This window comes from Ascaphus truei, chromosome 5 (assembly GCF_040206685.1).
Source record: "Ascaphus truei isolate aAscTru1 chromosome 5, aAscTru1.hap1, whole genome shotgun sequence".
NCBI lineage: Eukaryota > Metazoa > Chordata > Amphibia > Anura > Ascaphidae > Ascaphus > Ascaphus truei.
Genome location: NC_134487.1, coordinates 224,305,788 through 224,330,787, shown reverse-complemented (window position 1 = coordinate 224,330,787; position 25,000 = coordinate 224,305,788). Strand labels below are relative to the sequence as shown.

At 47.6% G+C, this 25,000-nt stretch overlaps 1 protein-coding gene across 1 annotated transcript in view; it reads left to right on the top strand.

Annotated features, from left to right (window-relative positions):
• The window catches only part of LOC142495763 (RUN and FYVE domain-containing protein 1-like), a 597,647-nt gene that overhangs the window by 16,301 nt on the left and 556,346 nt on the right, over positions 1-25,000 (top strand). The window contains 1 exon segment of the mRNA XM_075601692.1: positions 18,101-18,265. Coding sequence (XP_075457807.1) covers positions 18,109-18,265 — 157 coding nt within the window. The 5' untranslated portion in view covers positions 18,101-18,108.

Genomic DNA, 25,000 nt, shown 5'->3' with positions numbered 1-25,000 from the left:
GGGACCGCGGTGCTGAGGTGGGAAAGGTTAGAACGCCACCCACAGCCACGAGGGCACGTCTTGAGAGTAGATTGGTCTGGGATTCCGGATCGGGGTAGGAGAGGTACGGTTGGTAGTGGAGGCCGTTTGCCAAGTCCAGGGTTAGAGAGAGGGACGTTGTCGTTTACCGTAAGCCAGGATCGGGATGCCAGAGGTGCGGAGAGTCGTGTAGCCGTATGCCGAGTTCGGGATGCCAGAGATACAGGAAGACGTAGCGGAAGCCGGTTCGGTTCACGAGGAATTCTGCAAAATAGAACTAGAGAGGCAGAGAGTGATGAGAACAACTGGTTCTATGCTCAGCCAATGAGTTAGTGACTCTGCAAGGTATATATAGGAGAGAGGGTCCAATAGCAGTGCAGCAAGGTGGAGGTGTGTGGAAGGGCCAGGCTACAGCAGGGATAGGTCCAGAATGAGTCCCAGGGGAGGAGCCATAAAGCCCAGTAGTCTGACTGCATTTAATCGTAGCAATAGTTTGGGGTGCTGTGCCTTTAAGAGGTGGGTGCGCCTCTGTGTGGCCGTGCTTCCGTGTAGCAGCGCCAGTGGCTGCGTGCGCGGACCCACGCCCTGATCCGAGGGCAGAAGAGGGAAGCAGACGTGCGCGCGTGCGCATAGGAGCAATTGAGATCGGAGGCTTGCTTCCGGAGTCCATGTGAGCTGCGGGAGACTCAGACGGAGCTGCAGGTAAGTGAGGAGCACGCCGTGAGCGACGTGACTCCAGAATCCTCACAGTACCCCCCCCCACTTCAGGGGTGACCTCCGGGCGACCATGATAAGGCTTGGAGGGATTTCTATGATGAAAAGCCTGGAGAAGCCAAGGTGCGTGAAGATCCTGATGAGGAATCCAAGAACGTTCCTCTGGTCCGAACCCCCTCCAGTGGTCCAGGTATTGTACTCCTCCTCTGGAAATTCTCGAATCCAGGACAAACTGGACCTCGTACTCCTGTTGACCCTGAATCATAATCGGACGTGGAGAAGAAGTATTCTTGGAAAAGCGAGGACTCCGAAACACTGGTTTAAGTAAGGACACGTGGAAGACCGAAGGTATCTTCATAGAAGGTGGAAGGCGTAGCTCGTAAGCCACAGGATTAATCCTCCTAACCACGGGAAAGGGACCGAGGAACTTGGGAGCAAGCTTCATGGTGGGAACCTTCAGTCGGATATTCCTAGACGAAAGCCACACCCTGTCTCCTGGGGCGAACTCCGGCACTTGGCGTCGAAGGCGATCTGCCTGGAGTTTCTGTCTCCCTGTAGCTACCCTTAAGTTCTCCTGAATCTTGGACCATAAGACCTTCAGGCGGGAGACGTGCTTGTCCACTGCTGGTACCCCTGAGGATAGCGAAGAGAAGGGTGACCGGGAATGATGAAATCCATAATTTATAAAGAATGGAGATTCTTGGGTAGAGTCATTGCGAAGAGAGTTCAGAGCAAACTCAGCCCAAGGAAGCAGATCCACCCAGTCCTCCTGCGTATCAGTTATAAAACATCGAAGGTACTGTTCCAGGTTTTGGTTGGCCCTCTCCGTTTGCCCATTGGTCTGTGGATTGTATCCTGTGGAGAACTGAAGTGAAATCCCCAATTTTTGGGAAAAGGCACGCCAAAATCTTGACACGAATTGAGACCCACGATCAGAGACAATGGTAGAAGGTACTCCGTGAAGACGAAAAATCTCCTGGATGAAGACATCTGCCAGCCTGGAGGAATTCGGAAGACCCCTCAAAGGAACAAGGTGCGTCTGTTTGGAAAAACGATCGATGACCACCAGAATCGTATTCTTTCCTTTGGAGTCTGGAAGCTCTACAATGAAGTCCATAGAAATATGATTCCAGGGACGGTCTGGAATGGGTAAAGGAAGAAGAAGCCCAGCAGGTCTGACTCGAGGTACCTTGTTGCGAGCGCAAATGCTACATGCTTTGACAAACTCCTCCACGTCTTTAGCCCTCTCTGGCCACCAGAAGGTACGTTGAACCAGGTCGTTGGTCTTCCGTATCCCTGGGTGTCCTGCCGATTTAGAGGAATGACACCACTCGTGAACCTTTTTGCGGTGTTGGGGTGCCGTGTAGAGTCTTCCCTCCGGAACCTTGAGTCCCCCAGGAGTCTGTGACTGTTCGGATTGAATCTTGCCCATGATATCAAAGGAGTTAGCGGACAGGATACAACTAGAGGGGATAATAGACTCAAGCTGCTCCTCAGACCTGTCCTCCGCAAGGAACTGTCGAGATAGGGCGTCCGCCTTTAGATTCCTGGAGCCAGGAATGAAGGAGATGAGAAAATTAAATCGTGAAAAAAACAAAGCCCAGCGGGCTTGTCGAGCATTCAAATGACGTGCCCCTTCTAGGTAGAGGAGGTTCTTATGGTCCGTAAGAATGGTAATGGGTGTCTCAGTACCCTCTAAGAAGTGTCTCCACTCTTCTAAAGCCAATTTGATCGCCAAAAGCTCCCTATTCCCGACATCATAATTCCGTTCTGCGGACGAAAATTTCTTCGAAAAAAATGCACATGGGTGCAGTTTGGCTAAAGGAGATGTTCTCTGGGACAAGACAGCCCCAGCCCCGATGTCCGATGCATCTACCTCCAAGGTAAAAGGGAGTTTAGGATCTGGGTGGGTGAGGATGGGAGCAGACACAAAAGCCTTCTTTAGCATATCAAACGCCCCTATGGCGGTCTCCGACCATGATGAAGGATCTGCACCCTTCTTAGTGAGGGCAGTTATGGGAGATACGGTAGAAGAAAAATTGCGGATGAAACGTCGATAATAGTTTGCAAAACCTAAAAAGCGTTGTACGGCTTTGAGAGTGGTCGGACGAGGCCAATCCAAAATAGCCTTAAGTTTTTCTGGATCCATATCGAAACCGGAGTCCGAGATAACGTAACCCAAAAACGCCACTGATTTGAGGTGGAACTGACATTTCTCCAATTTCGCAAAGAGATGATTCTCCCGAAGACGTAACAGTACTTGTTAGGAGTTGATCTTCTCTGATATGGTAGACACTCCACCAATCCTCTGGAAAACCCTGGTACATGTCTTGGCACAAGAAGGAGCCCACTGAACGGGTTCCCGATCCGTCCAGTCGATGCGAGGATTATGAAGTTGAAGCCAAGGAAGACCCAAAATCAACTCAGCAGAGGGAGTGTGGATTACATCGAGGGTAATGATCTCTGTATGGACGTCGACGAACTGCAGTAGAAGAGGCACCGTCTGTAGCGTGATAAATACCGGCTTTAGAGGTCGACCGTCAATGGCCTCCAGGCCTACAGGTGTCCTCCTGTTGATAAATGGGATATTGTTCTGTCTAGCAAAAGTCTCATCAATGAAATTACCTGCAGAACCGGAATCAATGAACGCCCGTGCCCGGGTGTGAAACCCCTCTCCAGACAGTGTTATAGGCAAGGTTATCCTGGTGGGAAGGACGTCTTTGACGATGGGAGAAAATGTCAGTATTCCCAACGAAACTCTCCGGGATCTCATTGGGAGCTGGCGTTTCCCGGTTTGTGAGGACACTGGGGTAAAGCGTGACTGGAATTGCCACAGTACATGCAAAGTCCGGCCTTGCGCCGACGTTGTTTCTCAGCAGGAGACAGCCTGTTGCCTCCCAACTGCATTGGTTCTGGAATGTCCCCGGAAGAAGGTGACGGAGCCACGAAGGAGGTAGCAAGACTTCTTGAAACCCGTTGACGGTAATGAGAACGTTCGTATTTCCGCTCCAGTAGGCACTGATCCACACGAACAGCCAAAGCGATTAACTCCTCTAGGTTAGTGGGACGATCTCGCGCGGCGAGCTCATCCTTTAGGGTTTCAGACAGACCTTGCCAGAACGCAGAAGATAGAGCTTCATTATTCCAACCCGTCTCAGCAGCAAGAGTGCGGAACTCCACAGCATACACGGCAACAGAACGATCTCCCTGGGTTATGTGGTGGAGAGCAGAAGCTGCCGTTAACTTCCGTGCTGGGGTATCGAAGACTCTTCGGAATTCCTCGACGAAGAGATCGATGTCCTGTGTGAGAGCACCCTGTTGTTCCCAGATGGGAGAGGCCCATGCCAGTGCCTGGTCGGTGAGAAGGGAGTAGATGTAGCCAACCCTGGAGACAGAAGACACAAAGCGAGAGGGAGAGAGACGAAATTGGACGAGACATTGGTTAATGAAACCCCGGCATCCTTGGGGATCCCCCGCATAGTGTTTGGGAGGCGGAATACGTGGTTCCGGAGCGAACGGAGGTGTCGGAAAAGGATTAGCCGGTGCAGAGGGTGCCACGGGTGGAGGTTGCCGAGTGAGGGCTCGAACTTGAAGAGTAAGGGCATGGACGTTTTGCTGCAACGTATCCGTCCATCTATCTGCTTGGTCCAGATAAGCCTCTAGTCGGGTAAAAAGAGCAGTATGGGCATTTAAAGTGCGCTCCACCTCAGCGGGGTCCATGTTTGTAGGGCTGAGCATAATGTAAGGATGTGCTCACCACAAACGAGACGGGACCGCGTTGCTGAGGTGGGAAAGGTTAGAACGCCACCCACAGCCACGAGGGCACGTCTTGAGAGTAGATTGGTCTGGGATTCCGGATCGGGGTAGGAGAGGTACGGTTGGTAGTGGAGGCCGTTTGCCAAGTCCAGGGTTAGAGAGAGGGACGTTGTTGTTTACCGTAAGCCAGGATCGGGATGCCAGAGGTGCGGAGAGTCGTGTAGCCGTATGCCGAGTTCGGGATGCCAGAGGTACAGGAAGATGTAGCAGAAGCCGGTTCGGTTCACGAGGAATTCTGCAAAATAGAACTAGGGAGGCAGAGAGTGATGAGAACAACTGGTTCTATGCTCAGCCAATGAGTTAGTGACTCTGCAAGGTATATATAGGAGAGAGGGTCCAATAGCAGAGCAGCAAGGTGGAGGTGTGTGGAAGGGCCAGGCTACAGCAGGGATAGGTCCAGAATGAGTCCCAGGGGAGGAGCCATAAAGTCCAGTAGTCTGACTGCATTTAAACGTAGCAATAGTTTGGGGTGCTGTGCCTTTAAGAGGCGGGTGCGCCTCTGTGTGGCCGCGCCTCCGTGTAGCAGCACCAGTGGCTGTGTGCGCGGACCCACGCCCTGATCCGAGGGCAGAAGAGGGAAGCAGACGTGCGCGCGCATAGGAGCAATGGAGATCGGCGGCTTGCTTCCGGAGTCCATGTGAGCCGCGGGAGACCCAGACGGAGCTGCAGGTAAGTGAGGAGCACGCCGTGAGCGATGTGACTCCAGAATCCTCACAGCATTCAAGTAGGGAGGTGCCTGTGTATTAGCATTATTCTTGACCCCAGAGGAAGTCCGGTGGGACGAAACATGTTGGGCCTTTTTTGATGCTTTGAGGCCATTGAACCCAATCTCCTGAGAAGCCCTGATTGGAAGGAGACTTCTGAGATGGCCGCGACGCAGCGGAGTGCCCCCACTGCGGGTGAGAGACACTGGCAGAGGCAATCGCGGTCTGTTCCTGACTGAGAAGGGGAGCAGTCACATCGGGTGCTGTTATCTAAGGAGAAGGGTTGAAGTGCGACCGAAGTCACTTCTTGTTTACTTACCAGCGGGGAGAGTGTGAGTGTGTTACCATCCCCTCTGTGTTGTTTGTCATCTTAAAGTAAATGTTAATGCACTATATCCTTGCATTTGTGTTTCTTCATATGAGGGTCTACAAAGAGTCTGCTGACCTGGAGAATCTTCTACTTGGAGTTGCAGTATTATGTGTTTTTCAGTGCTAACTAACACTGCGCCATGAACATTGTTTTGTTTAGATAGACTCACGTTACCCTGTGTTTGCCTCTGCTTAACCTGCCTTGTTCTCGTCCTGTTACCTTGTTCCTATTTCTGATCTCTCGTCACCGACCCAGCATGCCCTTGGAGCCTTCGCTCTGTGGAATACTGATCTCGGCTTCACCTGGCTCTCCACACCTCTCGTACCCTGACCCTGGCTTTGAACTTCGACGATCCGCTCTTCTCCAGTACTGATCTTGGCAATAGTACCTTCCACGCTCTGGACCTCTCCTGCATCGGACCCAGCAAGTATACGTTTATTCTGATCTCTCCTGTCCTAGACTCGGCCAGCAAGACCATCCTTCATTCCGGACGGGGTCCCCGTGTCTGTGGCTGGTGTTTGCCTATTCCCATCTCAGCACAGGGGTCTCGTCTAGTTTGTGGTGAGCAAAGCATAACAGGTATATCCCTGTATACCTTTCCTATCTAAAAAGATGTCCAACCTTTTTTTGAACAACTCTATTGTATCTGCCATCACAGTCTCCATGGGTAATGAATTCCACATTTTAACTGCCCTTACTGTAAAGAACCCTTTCCTTTGTTGCTGGTGAAATCGCCTTTCCTCCAACCTTAAGGGATGACCCCGAGTCCTTAGTACTGCCCTTGGGATGAATAGTTCTTTTGAAAGCTCCTTGTATTGTCCACGAATATTTTTGTATATATTTGTATATAGTTATTATATCCCCTCGTAGACACCTCTTTTCTAATGTAATTAAATCTAATTTAGCTAGCCTCTCCTCATAAGTTAGATTGTCCATCCCCTTTATTAATTTGGTGGCTCTTCTCTGCACTCTCTATAGTTCCATAATGTCTTTTCTTAGGATTGATGCCCAAAATTGTACTCCATATTCAAGGTGTGGCTTACTAATGCTTTGTAAAGGGGCATAATTATGTTTACTTCCCTTCCATCTATTGCCCGTTTGATGCAAGATAAGATCTTGTTTGCCTTTGCAGCTACTGCATGACTTTGGACACTATTGCTAAGCCTGCTGTCTACAAGCACTCCTAAATCCTTCTCCATCAAGGATTACCCCAATTTATCCCCATTTAATTTGTAATTCGCCTTTTTATTCTTGCATCCCAAATGCATAACCTTACATTTATCTGCATTAAACCTCATCTGCTATTTACCTGCCCATGTTTACAGTCTCTCCAAATCCTTCTGAAGAGAAATTACATTGTGCTCTGATTCTATTACCTTACACAATTTAGTATCATCAGCAAAGATGGAGACTTTGCTCTCGATGCCAACCTCAAGGCCATTAATAAACAAGTTAAAAAGCAGGGGTCCCAGTACCGATCCCTGAGGTACTCCACTCACGACTTTAGCCCAACCTGAAAAAGTTCCATTTATGACAACCCTCTGTTGTCTGTCCTTTAACCAGTTTTCAATCCAGGTGCATATATTATTACCGAGTCCAATTTTCTTTATTGTGTACACCAACCTCGTGTGAAACCGTATCAAAAGCCTTTTCAAGTAGACCACATCAACTGCATTACCCTGGTCAAAATTCCTACTTACCTCCTCAAAGAAACAATGAGGTTAGTTTGGCATGATCTATCCTTCATAAATCCATGCTGACTATTACTAATAATTTTGTTTTCCATTAGGTATTCCTGAATATTATCCCGTATTAAACCTTCAAGTAGTTTCCCCACTATTGAAGTCAGGCTTACAGGTCTGTAATTCCCCAGTTGTGATCTAGCTCCCTTTTTAAATGTAGGCACCACATCTGTTTTACGCCAATCTTGTAGTACTGAGCCTGTGGAAATGGAGTCCTTGAATATTAAATATAATGGTTTGGCTATTACTGAGCTTAACTCCTTGAGAACTCTTGGATGTATGCTATCAGGGCCAGGTGCCGTACATTACTTATATCCTTTATGCCGTCTCTTCCACTGGGGATTTTAAATTATACACTGTAAATAATATTGTTCACGTCTTTCGTCGCTCAATAGATTTCAATACATTTTTATTATTTTTTTTATTTTAATATTTGATTGTTAGTAGTTCATCAATAGGTGGTCCCTTGACCCAATATTTGGGTTATATGTATCGACAGAAGAGAATACGATATTAATACCTTACTTATGGTGTATAGACTTTTTGAGTGCAACTTTATCAGGCTTTAGTGAGCCCTGAGAGGAGAATTGTAGGATGCACTTAAACAGGGGTCTCTCGCTGTGGAGTGGAACTTGCAGCTGAGCCTGTAAGTGGAAGACCTAAAGCTGGCAGCTGAACTCACATCCCAGAAACTCACAGCGCTGCAGGCGCAGATCGCTGAGCTCAAAATACAGCTCGCCAAAAAGGAAGATAGAGGATGTGTCCATCCGTCAAGTGGCCGGCCTGACACTGAACTAGGAGGTAAAATTGGCTGATGCCTGCAAATTGCTTGACCACACAGTCCTTGAGAAGGCCCTGCTGGAGCTGGATAAGGTCCAGGAGGAGTACCGGCAGCTGCAGGTCAAAAATAAAGAAAAGGAAACCGATTTAAACTTTGCTCTGAGTCAGCTGGGAGATGTGGAATCGTGATTTAACTCCTAAGTAAGCTGCACTGGCAACTGCATTGAGTGGGAAAGGAAAAGCAGAAGGACAGGATCAAGAGCTAATAACTGAAATAGCTGGTCTTAAATGCTCATTAAGTGATTCCACAAAACGGCAGGAGACTGGGACAGTAGAAACAGATTCTGGACATCAGGCAGAATTCAAAAGCAAGCAGGCAGAGGCTTTGCTTGACTTGAGCAAAGGTTACAAGGAACAGACATTTAGTGCTAAATTGGAGTCTGAAAAGATGAATGTCACGATGGACACCAACTTTATCAACACATTTATATTTCTGAGTACTCGATTGAACAGAATAAGTTGCAAAATAAATTGTGATTTATTTCCTTAATAAACAAACACACGACATCTGCAGAATACACTTAAAACAACACTTACAGGGATAAGGGAACTAAATAAATTGTCCTTTGCATGCAAGAGCAAGAAATGCAATCTTGGTTTAAAGGTCCCGTGGCTAGATCGCAACTTGCCGACCTAATAACACAGCCACCTCAAAGAATTTCGTAGAGATTCGTTAGAATTCGTTCAAGAGTTACTAGGGCTAACGAATTCCGAAGTTTGGGGTAAATCCTTAGTTACGGTGTTATTAACCCCTTCTCTCCGGGACCGGCTGTCGCTGTGGTGGAACAAAGTCTTGCGTATTCACATCATGGATCAAGAATCACGAACACACTGGGGGCCGCTCGGTCGGCACAGTTATAGACAATTCTTGCCTACCTTTAACATGAGCACCCAATCCCCATTCTGAAAAAATTTAACCCACCAATAGACACGTTGCCCGCAGTTTGCAAAACAGGGCAAAAAGGCTTCCTTGTTTGCAAAGCGCATGTGTCGGCTTGACACCCGGGCAACTTAGCATACCTGATGTACACCCTCTTTCTGGCGCTTCTTAGTCTGAGGTTTGGCGCGAAGGTGTCCATGGCCCAGGATCTACGACATCTCAGGCATCCGGCCATGTATACATTAGGTTGCTCTGGGGTCTTTCATCCTTGTCACTTCTCTAGACTGATGGGCACCTGGTCAGCGGAATCCCTTTGAATTGTCAGGAATAAAATACCCGCAGCTCATTCCCCCCCACCCTATCTTCAGGTCAGAGGAATTCTTCCCGGGCTTATTGGAACAAGTCCTGCCCATACAGTTAAAACACACAATTTACACACTTTATTAAACGTAATGTTCTGGGTGTATTTTCACTCTAATTTTTTCATGTAAAGTCATGTGTTTTATTACATATGCACCCCAAAAACCAGGATGCTGGGTGCCTCCGTTCTCGAGTTAGCCTTCCTAATTGAAATGCCGGCTTCGGGAAACCAAGTTCATGAATTCTCACGTCATTTGACACAGTTCCCAAGTCAATTGACTGACCGTCTTTCAAGTTAGAATGTATCCGTTCCTCGGTTTGCTTTCTATCGGTACAGCTAACCGCAAACCACTTATCCAATTGACTTGTGCTTACAGGTTAAACCAATAGTAAATGGATTCCCATGCGTTTACATAGACGGCTTAACCGCAGCCACGCGTATTCAATCAATGCTTACTGTGGTGCTCACTACTCCCATCTTGTGTCTCCACAGAATATAGCAGGCAATACATTTTCTTTTACTACAGCAGGCAGGGAATGGCCTGCAAATGGGGGTAAAAACGGCTGGGACAGGGCAAACACAGCAATGCATGGCAAATACGTTTAACCTCTTCATTCCCAATGCAAGGGGAGGATGACCAGCCGGGTATAACACCTTTATTCAGGCCTGATCACCTCCGTTCTCGCCACAATGAAGTTGGAGAAGGAGATGCCAAAACTATTTTGGTCACAAAAAGAGACCTCGGAGAGTTAACTCAATGTTCCCACTGACTCATATGGAGAATCCAGAGGAAAAAACACTCCAACGCACAGCCACAAATAGAGTGGTTCCCACACCAAAAAACTGATAAAAAATATATTCTTTTATTGATCCATACACTGGCGACACACTTTATTCGAGCTCGGCTAGTCCCACGAATTCGGGTATACCCGGGTGTATTGAGGTTTGTGACTGTTTTCTGCCCGAGTGCATTGGGTTATTTTCCAGGCAGGGATTGAAGCATTTTATTCCCGCTGGCTGCAATACTGCACAGTATATATATATATACTGCATTACAATTCATGAATTTATGCCATCTGGTAGACACGCGAAGCATTGCAGCCTATTAAATCCTAATCATTATCATTTAACAGATCAGCCGCCCATCAGCCAGGCATGAACCCAGGCTGGGAAGGCAAACGCAACGGGGCTTGTCAGAGGTGAGGAGCGGCGCATTCCAGGTATCTGCCAGGTACATACTGGGTATTTGCTCGAATAAAGTGTGTCGGTGCAGTATTTAGAAAAACGGAGGTAAGGATTTAAATGTTGGAGCGCATATCACTAATTTACTCTACGTGACTCATATGGAGAGCCTGGGCACCCGTTCCTGATGCCCATGTTCCTGATGTCCATGCATTTAAGTTAAACGCACCGTCAGGAAGTTCCTTGTAACGCCTGATGTACCGGTTACTGGTTCCTGCACGTCACACTGGTGACAAGTATTTTGCTCGACATACCACGAGAGGTGAGTCACCCTGAGTCTGCCTTTCATCAAGGCCTCTGGGAAGAGCCTGGAGGATCATTCAGAGAACGCTCGAGGGGGGGAGTAATTTCAGGAATAGCCCTGACAGTGTCCTAAATCTCCCTTTCTCTGTCCGTCAGTGTGTTGCTGTTTTCTGTCTGCTCTGGGGGTTCTCTGTCTGTCTGTCTCCTCTTGGTGCTCCTGTCCTCTGTCCTTATAGTTTCCTGTTTCTCCCTTGCCTTTGTGTCCAGACTCCCATGCCCATGTTTTTGCTTATGTTCCTGTTCTGTATTGTGTCCGGTATTAATTAAAGGCCCTTGTCTATGATCTGGTTTGTTCCCTGGTCTCAGTCCCTGCTCCCTAGTCTCAGTACTTGCTCCTCTGCCTTGCTCCTGATTTCCTGTTGCCGACCCCTGCCTGGACCCCGACGATCCCGCTTGCTGCCTGCCACCGAATCCTGCTTGTGACCCCAACAGTTCTTGACTGCTCCCCGCTGTTCCAGCCACTGAGGTCCTACCCGCTCCAGGAGTCTCCCCTTGACACCCTTGTGCCATCTTGCCCATTTTACCACTTGAATAGTGGCCAAGAGCGTACCAATGATACTCCTACATTGACTTGCTGACAGCTGATTGGTGGACCTGGTTGTTCTGATATTTCGAGTATCAAATTGTACTCCCAAATATGTGAAGTTTTGCATTGGGAAAATTTGAATTTTTTTCAAAGTTCACTAACTACCCAAGTATTGTCAAGAAATCCAGCACGCTTGTCAAATGTTGGAGTAAGACTTGTCTTGTTCCTTTCTTAAAATGTCATCCAAATAATGGTATATTTGGATACCTCCAGTTGCAATCCTGGGGGAGCATAAAGGGAAATAGAACAAAAAACAATCTAAGTGCAGACAGTTTTATAACTTGTATATAAAATCTATGGTGAATCTTGGCTCATATGTGTTGCCTACTTACAAGATGTAAGTCAAAAACAAGCGGTTTGACACAATGGTCTCAGCAAGGAGGGTTTCTCAACCAGAGATGTGGGGACTCCAAATCTCAGCTCAGCAGCAATGTGTATGTAAAAGAAAAGATAACCATAGTGCAGACCAGTACTATAAAAAAACTCGACTTTATAGGGTTAAAAATGAACACTTACAATAAAAACAAGTATTTCATGCGTGTATCACATTCAATGTGATCAAGGAGAGAAAGCTGTTAACTTCAGGCTCACCGACCACCTCCGGTGTGGACTCTGCGTGGGACACCGCTCTCTGGGACTCTCCCCCTCGTGGGCTCCCTCTGGGGTATGTTGTTCCCGTCCGATTCGTTGGTATTGCAGGACGCTGTTTGGGTCTCTGCCTGGAGCTCCCTCTCGAGTGCACTGTCCTGCCCGGCAGGCTCCGATACGTCACTTCCGGTTGGTCGCGATACGTCACTTCCGGTCGTGGGTCTGCAGGCTCTGCTACAGATTCTCTCATCTCAGGGCGACTACCACTCTACGCGTTTCGCCAATAGGTGCGTGGCTTCCTCAGGAGTGTACCGCCCTCTCCTCTTTAGTATCTATATATACCCTGCATGATTGGCATTTAATCCAGAACACTTGTATATAAAATGGTCTGCACTGATTACTATCTCGGCATCCATATGCATGAGGGAGCACTTGTTTAAATGGGAATTGGATTCTCTATCTTTTCAACGTGGTGTTACAATTAACCTGATGTGGCAAATATAATTATGCAAGGTTGAGGGATAAGATTGTGGCTTCTTTTACATTATTGAATAAATTTCAAATATATTCAGGTATTTCTGTTTTACAAATACTTCAGGGGTGACACACTGGGTTAATTTACCCGCAATGTGAATATGTGGGAACGAGGTGTAGGATTGGACAAGGATGAGGATAGGAACGGGTTAATGCGAACGGGTTGAATGCTATGGGGGAAAAAAAAAAATGTCCTGTTTGGACCCAGCAGGGGCACTAAAATGAGTTTTTCAAACTAGAAAATATTCTGAAAAATATTTTACCGCACATTATTCAATGTGGGGTGGATAAAAAATGTGGGAGAGCTCCGTTATGTATATAAATTGATTTTTCATAAGAATTCACATTTACATTTATAAGGGGTTGACTTTGTATTCAAATTCGCATTGACAATTGTTCTCCCCCTGGATTGCAACTGGAGAGTGACGATTTGTGGGACTAGTGGAACCAGTCCCTACCAGCTGGGTTTGAGCAGGGGGTTTGAACTTACCATTGTTTGCACGTTGTTTTATCACGTCACTATTGTTTATTAATCAATTGATTATAATTATTAATCACTGTATAACACAAGTGTACACTAATAGAGTTAGCGCCGTCTTTTTCACCTTCACTTAGCACATATTTGGATACCTTCCTTCCATACTTGCCACTTCCCCAAGCATCTTGTGAAGGTGCTTGGGGAAGTGGCAAGGCCAAAAGGAAACGCTATGAACTGATAAAGCAAACAAGAGACGCGAAACAGTCTTTGGATAGGGGCGCCGCTTGCAGCCCCCGTATCTACGCCAAAAGAAATATCTTTGTTCTGCCCTTGCAGAATTCGTTCACAAGTCCTTAGTTCTAACGAACTTTCGTAGTGGGGTACATTCCTTGGTTGCGATGGAATTGTCTCTGTACCGCACGCTATACCTTCAGATGGATCACAGTTAACACTCACCCGATAGCCTGTGTCAATGTTCCAAATTGACAAACGGGTTCATTTGATAATAAGTAGTTTATTGCAATGTATGATCATACTCATTCAAAAGTCTACAAGACTCTCTCTGCCAGGGAGTGTCCAAGCAGCCTCTTTATACATTTAATTTCCTTTGTTCAAAATGTGTTACTAGGCAGATTATACTAACCACTGCTTAATTCTTAAACCAATCATGTTATAGCTCATTAAACCTGGTTAGAACTGGCCTCTATTCAGGCCTTTCGTTTAAGGAGTTGGGTGTTTCATATGAGGCCATGTTTCTGAAGGTTAGTCTGGGTGACATTATAGAAATTCTAAGTAGGTTAATGTACTGTCCCGGCACAGCTTATTCTTACAAAAGCCGCCGGTTGACCGGGGCTTACTCCGGCTGGCGCTGAAACTAGACCGGGAGCCAGCCGCATCTCTTCCGTGCACCCCCTCCACTCGCGCGCATTTTTGTGCCCCCTTCCCGACCCCCTGGCTGCTCCTGCGCCCCTTCTGTTTCCCCGTACCCCCGCTTACCTCACTTCAAACTTCAGGGGTGTCGGGGAAGCCGGGGAAGCCGGGCGCGCACGTGACAGTGACGTCACAGTGACGCGCGGACAGGCCGCGTCACCATGTTGCCCGCACACATCCTGCCGTGCGGGAAATGTTAGAATAAGATGTGCCGCCTCTGTAAGAATCAATTGATACTGTGTGATACTTAGTGGTCTGTGTGATACTTAGGGGGTGTCTTGATGAGAGTAACTTCAAAATCTGCAGTTGTTACAATCTGTGTGGAGAAAATTCTCTGAGTGAGAAATACTGTGTGAAATCAATTCTCTGTGTGGACAAAAGTTCTATGTGTAAAAGTTAAAATGGGTCAAAAGAATGCTATTGCGGAAAAGGAGGGTGCTGGGGAAGAAAAAATAACTCCACGTTATATTAATTGCAAGGAAAATGAGAGACTGAACCTAAAAATCAAAACAGCTCTCATGTCTGTAGCCCACAGCTGCAGCCCTAGGCCCCACCGTTTTCACAGGAATTTACACAGAAGGGTACATGTCTGTGAGATAGGAATTTGCTAGGATTCTAAAATTGTTTTCAATTAGTTTTAAAGTAAGTACAGGCATACCCCGCATTAACATACGCAATGGGACCGGAGCATGTATGTAAAGCGAAAATATACTTAAAGTGAAGCACTACCTTTATTCCACTTATTGATGCATGTACTATACCACAATCGTCATATACGTGCTTAACTGATGTAAATAATCCATTTGTAACAGGCTCTATAGTCTCCCCGCTTGTGCACAGCTTCTGTACATGTAGGGAGCCGGTATTGCTGTTCAGGACGTGCTGACAGGCGCATGCGCGAGCTGCCGTTTGCCTATTGGGCGATATGTCCTTACTCGTGAGTGTCCTTAAACCGGGGTATGCCTGTAATGTAACTATAAGAGCAGAAATGTTGGTGTAGTGGTGGAGAAGAATGTTGTACCCATGTAGCTGACAATACGGCTAATATTATATATGATATAAGGCAAAGAAAGAAAGAATACAGGCATACCGCGGTTTAAGGACACTCACTTTAAGTACACTCGCGAGTAAGTACATATCGCTCAATAGGAAAACGGCAGCTCACGCATGTGCCTGTCAGCACGTCCTGAACAGCAATACCGGCTCCCTACCTGTACCGAAGCTGTGCGCAAGCGGGGAGACTATAGAGCCTTTTACACATGTGTTATTTACATCAGTTATGCACGTATATGACGATTGCTGTACAGTTCATGCATCGATAAGTAGGAAAAAAGTAGTGCTTCACTTTAAGTACATTTTCGCTTTACATACATGCTCCGGTCCCATTGCGTACGTTAATGCGGGGTATGCCTGTAGTGTTTAAATTGGAAGATTTTTTGAGAAGTATTCTATAGCAGGAATTTGGGATTGGCCACATGGTTTAAATTACTAGAAGTGAAACCTCCCATCTACACACCACATACACATTCCTTCACACAAAATGGAAACTGAAGACAACAGATTTTACAAAATGGAAACGGAACATCACTTTCAATCCTTCTCCAGAGACCCCCCCAGTCCATTTCAGTAACATATCAACGGTTTCTTCATTTCAGCAATATTAGTTCGTCACCTGCACGGGCTTATAAAACCCTCCCAAGCCTATTTGGGTAATACACAGCCAATCTTGGCGTGGGAAGCAAATTCCCACCCTATGGCAAGATTGCTAACAGTTACTGCAGCCGGGTAAAGGGCTTCACGGTATGCCAAGGGTCATGCGCTAACCTCGCACAACCCGCTTAACATATCTGACCAAGCCCCCTTGCACGGCGGCAGAATGTCTACCTTCCTCCAGGATCCCCGGACATTTGCTAAGCAATCTGTTTATATACACTTCATTGTATTTAGCACTTTCACCAGGTCGGTACCTTTTTGAAGCCCCGGACTTTCGTAGACACTCTGGAGTCATCTCCACAGGGAGTCTCAGAAGTCCGGACTTACGTTATGCATGACTCACCCCTGGAATGGCTGATCATAAATGACAATAGTGAATTCCTAATGTATCCGCTGTCCTGTCTGGCTGAAATGTAAATGTCCCGGTTCCTATAACTTTAAAATACTAAAATCAGAGCTACTTCTCATTTATGACTTTAAATAACTGTTAGAGTATCATAACTATACCTGGTTATATGATTATCCCCTAGTGCTCTGCATATAAAAAATCAGCGAGCTAGGACATTCCTATTAAAAATTAGCTAGCTAATTATGTGTGGGCTGTGATGTGGTTTAACTTTCCCCGGTCTGTGGTTTGGGGCCGGGATGCAATGTTGCAATGCCTGGACCCAATCGATAACCGCAGGCGGACTTCACCAATTGACCTTAATAGGATGATGAGACCACATTATACATTGTTGCAATCTAGCATCTTTTCATGACCGCAGACCACTTAACCAATTTAGCTCGTGGTTAAGGCTTCCCTTGCTTGTTTGCAGTTACACATTGATACAGGGTTGCAATGCCGGGCCCCACCACATAACCACAGGCACACTTATCCAATTAACTCTTTAAACAGTAACAGAAGCCCCTTATTCCTAGCGGGCACATTTTCGACAAATCAATAGGACTGCAGCTTGCCCTTGTCTGCAGAACTGAAACGCTACAGTCACTTTATCTGACTCAGGGGAACCCAGCCGAGCAGAATGCTTTTATTTCATGGCCTGGGTACCCCTTCACCGTGAGTTACGTTGGCGTGCTCCTGCCGCTTGGGTAAGATAAAGTAGGCAAACAAAAATGGTGGTGCACAGCACACAGAGAAAAGCTGGCGTACTGAGCAGTAGTGGATAAAAATCTATTTTATTTAGCACATAAACATCATGGTGAGGGAAAAATACTCTAATGCGTTTGGTGCCTCTCCTGGCGCGTTGTCAGACTGAATAGTCTAGGTCACTACTGTCTGTTAAAAATTAATATAATAATTGTTTGTTCTTGTTTAGCGCTACTAGTTTTACGTAGAGCTTTACAGAGACATTTTGCAGACACAGTCCCTGCACCGTGGAGCTTACAATCTGTTTTTTAGTGCCTGAGGCACAGGGAGATAAAGTGACTTGCCCAAGGTCACAAGGAGCCTTCTCGTTAAGTAGACGTCCCGAAGGGAATTCCCTCCCTCTGGTGCTAGCGGGGAGAAATGTCGTCGAGAAAGCAGGGAAGGGGGAATGGATGAACACACCTCCACTGTCCCTTCTGGTTTCAGACCACAACACAACGGACACTAAATGGCCAGAAAAACTACTATGCTGATAAAACAAACATTAATGTATATAAACATACAAATATTGCACACTAAAACATCTTAAAAAAATAAATAAAAATTATGGCAAATTCAAAACATTGAAAAGAAATCCATTCCAATACCTAAAAAGGTACCGGCAATCGCAAAATACTTGGTAGTGTATTGTGTTACTTGATATTTAAAAAATAAAGGCTATGCAAATCCCTTTGTAGCTCTGTAAAGGCAAGAAAACAGAAAAGACTGCCACAAGTGGTGCACTGATTTGCAAAATAACAAATATGCATTTTTACTTTACACAAAAGTTGTCAAGCAGCCCTGTCACAGGCAGTGCAATGAAAAAGTTTGCACACCCCTGGTTATTGAATTTCTTGAAAGATTTAAAAACCCTTCATGTAACACTTTTTTACTTGTCAAAGTGACATAATTTACAAATAAAGAAAAAAGAGAAAGTGAGGAGTGAAAATGGAACTATATTCTCAGGTACTTTGTTACTGTGGAAATATTTATATTCAACAATTACATTATATTTAATTCACCAATTAAACATAGTTCAGTAGTTCACTTTTGTCCTAGCAGTGACTGTATCTTTATAGTTTTATAAGTTGCTTATGTACCAAACATTGTGTTGACTGCCTAGAGATCAATTCTTGTATGTTTCTTCCATAGGTGACAGGATGGATGAACGTGCCAACTTAATGAATTTGATGAAACTCAGTATAAAAGCATTGATTCAGTCATCTTTAAACCTTGGTAGAAGTTTGGATTCTGAATACCCACCTCTCCAGCAATTCTTTGTAATTATGGAGCATTGTCTTAAACATGGACTGAAAGGTAATAGCATTGTCAATCTTTACATTATTTTGAATTGTGCAAATTAGTGGAGTTCCAGAAAATGTCTGCTTTAATTTAAACTCTGCTTTTTAAATTATTTGTTACCTAGAAAACATTTAAAGGCCCATCATCTCTGAATTAAGATTCAGTTTTAGGTTTTTATACATTTTAGAGTATCAAACATGCAAAGCACTGTCTCAAAACATAACATATAAAGGTCTCCTTTATCTCGCATGAGAAGTGTGACTTGTACTGTAGCAACCTTCTTTATTAGTAACGAACGTCAAATGAGTTTGAACTATTGTAAGATATTACAAAATAGACTCTCATATAGTCACGAGTATTATTCATTTTGTCTTCAATATTACAACAAATGATGGTTCTATTATTTGAAAAAATTCTAGTACAGTGCTAACATTGTACAAAGCACTGTTCATAGAATTCATAGAATTTTGAAGGCATAATTAATGCCCCGAAGAGCTTACAATATAATTTTGGTTTCACCCAAAAATGTATTGGCCAGTGCTCCCACAGTGTAGGTCCGTTAAATAATAGTGACTCATTAATACTGTGACAAAATTATACACAATGCGGCAATGAAAATTTAACTTGTAGAAATATTTAACTATTCGGTGCACTTATAGTAATAGTGAATAAGAACATGTATAAAAATAAAAACACTTGTGTAAGGAATAAAAAATCCTCCACTCAAACCTTAGAATAAGGAACAGTCTCCTGAGTTCCTTCACACATGTAATATTCTCCAGAAAGAAGAAGCGTGTAGGACGTCACCGAAAATTGAAGAACAAACCCAACAGCGCAATAACGTTGCAACATATATGTGATGGGGTCTTGCTGTATCTTCTGAAGTATCTACTCGTGCCTTTTTATATTGAAGAAAACATGTCTCAAACTTGGGGCACTTTCTTTGTATGAGATGTGCCTTTTTTATATTGAAGAACGTGAGTAGATACTTAAGAAGACACAGCAGGATCCCATCACATATATGTTCCAACATTATTGCGCTATTGTTTTTCTTCGCTCCTCTTTTTGGAGAATCTAATTTTTGGTGGGGATACAATAAAGTAACTTGCCCAAGGTCACAAATATTATACTGGGATTTGGACCAGATTTACCCACTTTAAAAGCAGTGTTCTTGCCACTGTTAAGCTATTTCAACAATTATAATTTTTACATCGAGGTCTCCCTTGTCCAGAAAATTTTATTCTGTTTTACCAAATTACACTTCGTTTTCCAACATGGGAGGAATGGGGGTGCTGGCTTTACTTCCTAGACTATTGGTGTGAAAACACACTGTGTGCTTGCTGGTTATAACAAAAGCACCATCTAAGTAACATCCTCCAAAACGGTGGTAATTTTAATGCAGCCAAGGTTTTCTTTTCTTTTTTCTGTAGACAAAATGTATGTATGTGTGTATACAGTATATGCATTTCTCTCCATTTCACTCTGTACCCCAAGAAGCTGAACTGTATTCTCACAATCCAGGGGGAGCATAAAGGAGACAAACAACATAGGAAATCCCTTCTAGGGATCCATTTTAGCATGGATCCCTAGAAGCTCACCCTTTGGGTGTCATCAGTGTGAGGATAGTTATGTTGGACCTTGCAATTTGAAGCTGGTAGTAGTCACAAAATTGCGTGTCCGCACATATATAGATATAAAAAGATTACAGCGCCTATAATCAGATTATACAAAACAGCCAAACAGTGGAACCTAACCACTGATAGTATACCTACACTGGCGACACACTTTATTCGAGCTCGGCTAGTCCCACGAATTCGGGTATACCCGGGTGTATTGAGGTTTGTGACTGTTTTCTGCCCGAGTGCATTGCGTTATTTTCCAGGCAGGGATTGAAGCATTTTATTCCCGCTGGCTGCAATACTGCACAGTATATATATATATATATATATATATACTGCATTACAATTCATGAATTTATGCCATCTGGTAGACACGCGAAGCATTGCAGCCTATTAAATCCTAATCATTATCATTTAACAGATCAGCCGCCCATCAGCCAGGCATGAACCCAGGCTGGGAAGGCAAATGCAACGGGGCTTGTCAGAGGTGAGGAGCGGCGCATTCCAGGTATCTGCCAGGTACATACTGGGTATTTGCTCGAATAAAGTGTGTCGCAGCAGTAATTGGTAAAACAAGAGCGGAGTTGCGGACAAGGATAACAAACAAACACAACACAAGGGGTGGAGATGCTGGGGTTTCTCCTTCTCCTTAAATGTTAGCTACTGGAGGGAGGGAGAGAGGCTGCTTTTGCTGCAAACTTTGCTTGTGTGTGTGTGAGACTGACAGTGTGCGAGACTGTGACAGTGTGCGAGACTGTGACAGTGTGCGAGACTGTGACAGTGTGCGAGACTGTGACAGTGTGCGAGACTGTGACAGTGTGCGAGACTGTGACAGTGTGCGAGACTGTGACAGTGTGCGAGACTGTGACAGTGTGCGAGACTGTGACAGTGTGCGAGACTGTGACAGTGTGCGAGACTGTGACAGTGTGCGAGACTGTGACAGTGTGCGAGACTGTGACAGTGTGCGAGTGTGCGAGACTGTGACAGTGTGCGAGACTGTGACAGTGTGCGAGTGTGCGAGACTGTGACAGTGTGCGAGTGTGCGAGACTGTGACAGTGTGCGAGTGTGCGAGACTGTGACAGTGTGCGAGTGTGCGAGACTGTGACAGTGCGCGAGTGTGCGAGACTGTGACAGTGCGCGAGTGTGCGAGACTGTGACAGTGCGCTAGTGTGCGAGACTGTGACAGTGCGCTAGTGTTCGTGACTGTGACAGTGCGCTAGTTTGCGTGACTGTGACAGTGCGCGAGTTTGCGTGACTGTGACAGTGTGTGTGTGTGTGTGTGTGACTGTGAGACTGTGTGTGTGACTGTGACACTGTGTGTGTGACTGACACTGTGTGTGTGACTGTGACACTGTGTGTGTGACTGTGACACTGTGTGTGTGACTGTGACACTGTGTGTGTGTGACAGTGTGTGTGTGATACTGTGTGTGTGACGCTGTGTGTGTGTGTGACACTGTGTGTGTGTGTGTGTGTGTGTGTGACACTGTGTGTGTGACACTGTGTGTGTGACACTGTGTGTGTGTGTGTGTGTGACACTGTGTGTGTGTGTGTGTGTGTGTGTGTGTGTGTGTGTGTGTGTGTGACACTGTGTGTGTGTGTGACGCTGTGTGTGTGTGACGCTGTGTGTGTGTGACGCTGTGTGTGTGTGACGCTGTGTGTGTGTGTGACGCTGTGTGTGTGTGTGACGCTGTGTGTGTGACGCTGTGTGTGTGTGTGTGACACTGCGTGTGTGTGACACTGCGTGTGTGTGTGACACTGTGTGTGTGTGACACTGTGTGTGTGTGTGACAGTGTGTGTGTGTGTGTGTGTGTCACTGTGTGTGTGACACTGTGTGTGTGTGTGTGTGTGTGTGTGTGTGTGTGTGTGACACTGTGTGTGTGTGTGTGTGTGTGTGACACTGTGTGTGTGTGTGTGTCACACTGTGTGTGTATGACACTGTGTGTGTGTGTGTGTGTGTGTGACACTGTGTGTGACACTGTGTGTGGGAGAGGAAGAGAGGGGGAGGAGAGGCGAGAGGAAGGAGGGAGAGAGGAGAGAGGAAAGAGAGAGGGGGAGAGGGGAGAGGAAAGAGAGAGGGGGAGAGGGGAGAGGGGGAGAGTGGAGAGGAAAGAGAAGGAGTGGGAGAGAGGAGAGAGGGAGGGGAGAAGAGAGGAAGGAGACGGAGGGGAAGAGGGGAGAGGAAGGAGGGGGAGAGGGGAGAGGAAGGAGGGGGAGAGGGGAGAGGAAGGAGGGGGAGAGGGGAGAGGAATGAGGAAAGAGGAGGGAGAGAGGGGAGAAGGAGGGAGAGAGGAAAGAGGAGGGAGAGAGGAAAGAGGAGGGAGAGAGGACAGAGGAAAGAGAAGGAGGGAGAGAGGGGAGAGGGGAGAGGAAGGAGGAGGGAGAGAGGAAGGAGGAGGGAGAGAGGAAAGAGGAGGGAGAGAGGAAAGAGGAGGGAGAGAGGAAAGAGGAGGGAGAGAGGAAAGAGGAGGGAGAGAGGAAAGAGGAGGGAGAGAGGAAAGAGGAGGGAGAGAGGAAAGAGGAGGGAGAGAGGAAAGAGGAGGGAGAGAGGAGGGAGAGAGAGAGAGGAGGGAGAGAGGAGAGAGGAGGGAGAGAGGAGAGAGAGGAAAGAGGAGGGAGAGAGGAAAGAGGAGGGAGAGAGGAAAGAGGAGGGAGAGAGGAAAGAGGAGGGAGAGAGGAAAGAGGAGGGAGAGAGGAAAGAGGAGGGAGAGAGGGGTGAGGAAAGAGGGGATAGGAGGAGAGGAAAGAGGAGGGATGGGAGGAGGAGAGGAAAGAGGAGGGAGGGGAGGAGGAGGAAAGGAAAGAGAAGGAGGGAGAGGGGAGAGGAAAGAGGAGGAGGGAGAGGGGAGAGGAAAGAGGAGGAGGGAGAGGAAAGAGGAGGAGGGAGAGAAGAGAGGAAAGAGGAGGAGGGAGAGGGGAGAGGAAAGAGGAGGAGGGAGATGGGAGAGGAAAGAGGAGGAGGGAGATGGGAGAGGAAAGAGGAGGAGGGAGAGGGGAGAGGAAAGAGGAGGAGGGAGAGGGGAGAGGAAAGAGGAGGAGGGAGAGGGGAGAGGAAAGAGGAGGAGGGGGAGGAAAGAGGTGGAGGGAGAGGAAAGAGGAGGGAGAGAGGGGAGAGGAAAGAGGAGGGGAGAGGAAAGAGAAGGGAGGAGAGGAGAGAGAAGGTGGGAGAGAGGAGAGAGGAGAGAGAGGGGGAGGGGAGAGGAGAGAGAGGGGGAGGGGAGAGGAAAGAGAAGGAGGGAGAGGAGGGAGATGGGAGAGGAAAGAGAAGGATGGAGAGAAGGGAGAGGAAAGAAGGATGGAGAGAGGGAAGAGGAAAGAGAAGGATGGAGAGAGGTAAGAGGAAAGAGAATGAGGGAGAGAGGGGGGAGGAGAGAAGGAGGGAGAGAGGGGAGAGGAAAGAGAAGGAGTGTGAGAGAGGGGAGAGGAAGGAGAGAGGGGGGAGGGGCGAGGAAAGAGAAGGAGGGGGAGAGGGGCGAGGAAAGAGAAGGAGGGTGCGAGGAAAGAGGAGGGAGAGAGGAAAGAGGATGGGGAGGCCGGATGGAGGGGAGAGGCAAGGAGGGGGCGGGGAAGAGGGAGGAGAGGAAAGAGGAGGGAGGGGAGGAGGAGAGAAAGAGGAGGGAGGGGGGAGAGGAGAGGAACGAGGAGGGAGGGGAGGAGGAGGAGAGGAAAGAGGAGGGAGGGGGGAGGAGGAGAGAGGAAAGAGGTGGGAGGGGAGGAGGAGGGAGAGAGGGGGAGAGGGGAGGGGAGAGTGGAGAGGCAAAGAGAAGTAGGGAGAGAGGGGAGAGGAGAGAGGGGAGAAGAAAAAGGAGGGAGAGGGGAAAGAGGAGGGAGAGGGGAGACGAAGGATGGAGAGGGGAGAGGCCGGGGGGAGGGAGGCGGGAGGAAGAGGGAGGGGAGGAGGAAGAGGAGGCGGGGAGGGGAGAGAGGAAGAGGAAGAGAGGAGGGAGAGGAAAGAGGAGAGAGGAACGGGAAGGAGGGAGAGGAAGAGGAGGAGAGAGGGGGAGGAGAGAGGAGAGAGGAGGGGAGAGGAAAGAGGAGGAGGGGGAGGAGGAGAGGAAGAGGAGGGAGAGGGATGAGAGGAAGGAGAGGGAGAGGTGGAGAGAGGAGAGAGGAGGAGAAGAGGAGGAGGAGAAGAGTAGGAAGGAGAGCGGGGGGAGAAGGTGAGAGGGAGAGGAAGAGGAGAGGAGAGGACGAGAAGGCGGGAGAGAGGGGAGTGGAAAGAGGAGTGAGCGGGGAAGAGGAAAGAGAAGGAGGGAGAGGAAAGAGGAGGGAGAGAGGGGAGAGGAAAGAGAAGGAGGGAGGAGAGGAAGAGAGGAGGGAGAGAGGCGGCGAGGGCAAGAGGAGGGAGAGGAGGGAGAGGGGAGAGGAAAGAGGAAAGAGGAGGGAGAGAGGGGAGAAGAAAGAGAAGGATGGAGAGGAGCATAGGGGCAGAGGAAGGAGAGAGGGGAGAGGAAAGAGGAGGGAGGGAGGGAGAGGGGGAGGAGAGAAGGAGGGGAGAGCGGGGAGAGGAAAGAGGAGGGGAGGGAGGAGGAGGAGAGAAAGAGGAGGGCGCGGGAGGCGGAGGAGACGGAAAGAGGAGGGAGGGGAGGAGGAGAGGAAAGAGGAGGGAGGGCGAGGAGGAGAGGAAAGAGGAGGAGGGGAGGAGAGAGGAAAGAGACGTAGGGGGAGGGGCGAGAAAAAGGAGGGAGAGGGGAGAGGAAAGAGAAGGCGTGTGAGAGAGGGGAGAGGACGGAGGGAGAGGAGAGAGGGGGGAGGGGAGAGGAAAGAGAAGGAGGGGAGAGGGGAGAGGAAAGAGAAGGAGGGTGAGAGGAAAGGGAGGGAGAGAGGAAGAGGATGGGGAGAGGAAGGAATGGAGAGGGGAGAGGAAGGAGGGGACGGGAAGGCGGAGGGAGCGGAAGAGGAGAGGGAGGGGAGGAGGAGGAGAGGAAACGAGGAGGGAGGGGGGGAGGAGGACGAGGCAAGAGGACGGGAGGGGAGGCGGAGGAGAGAAGAAAGAGGAGGGAGGGCGGAGGAGGAGCGAGAAAGAGGTGGGAGGGGAGGAGGAGGGAGAGAGGGGGCGGGGAGGGGGAGGAGTGGCGAGGAAAGAGAAGTAGGGAGAGCGGGAGAGGAGAGAGGGGAGACGAAAAAGGCGGG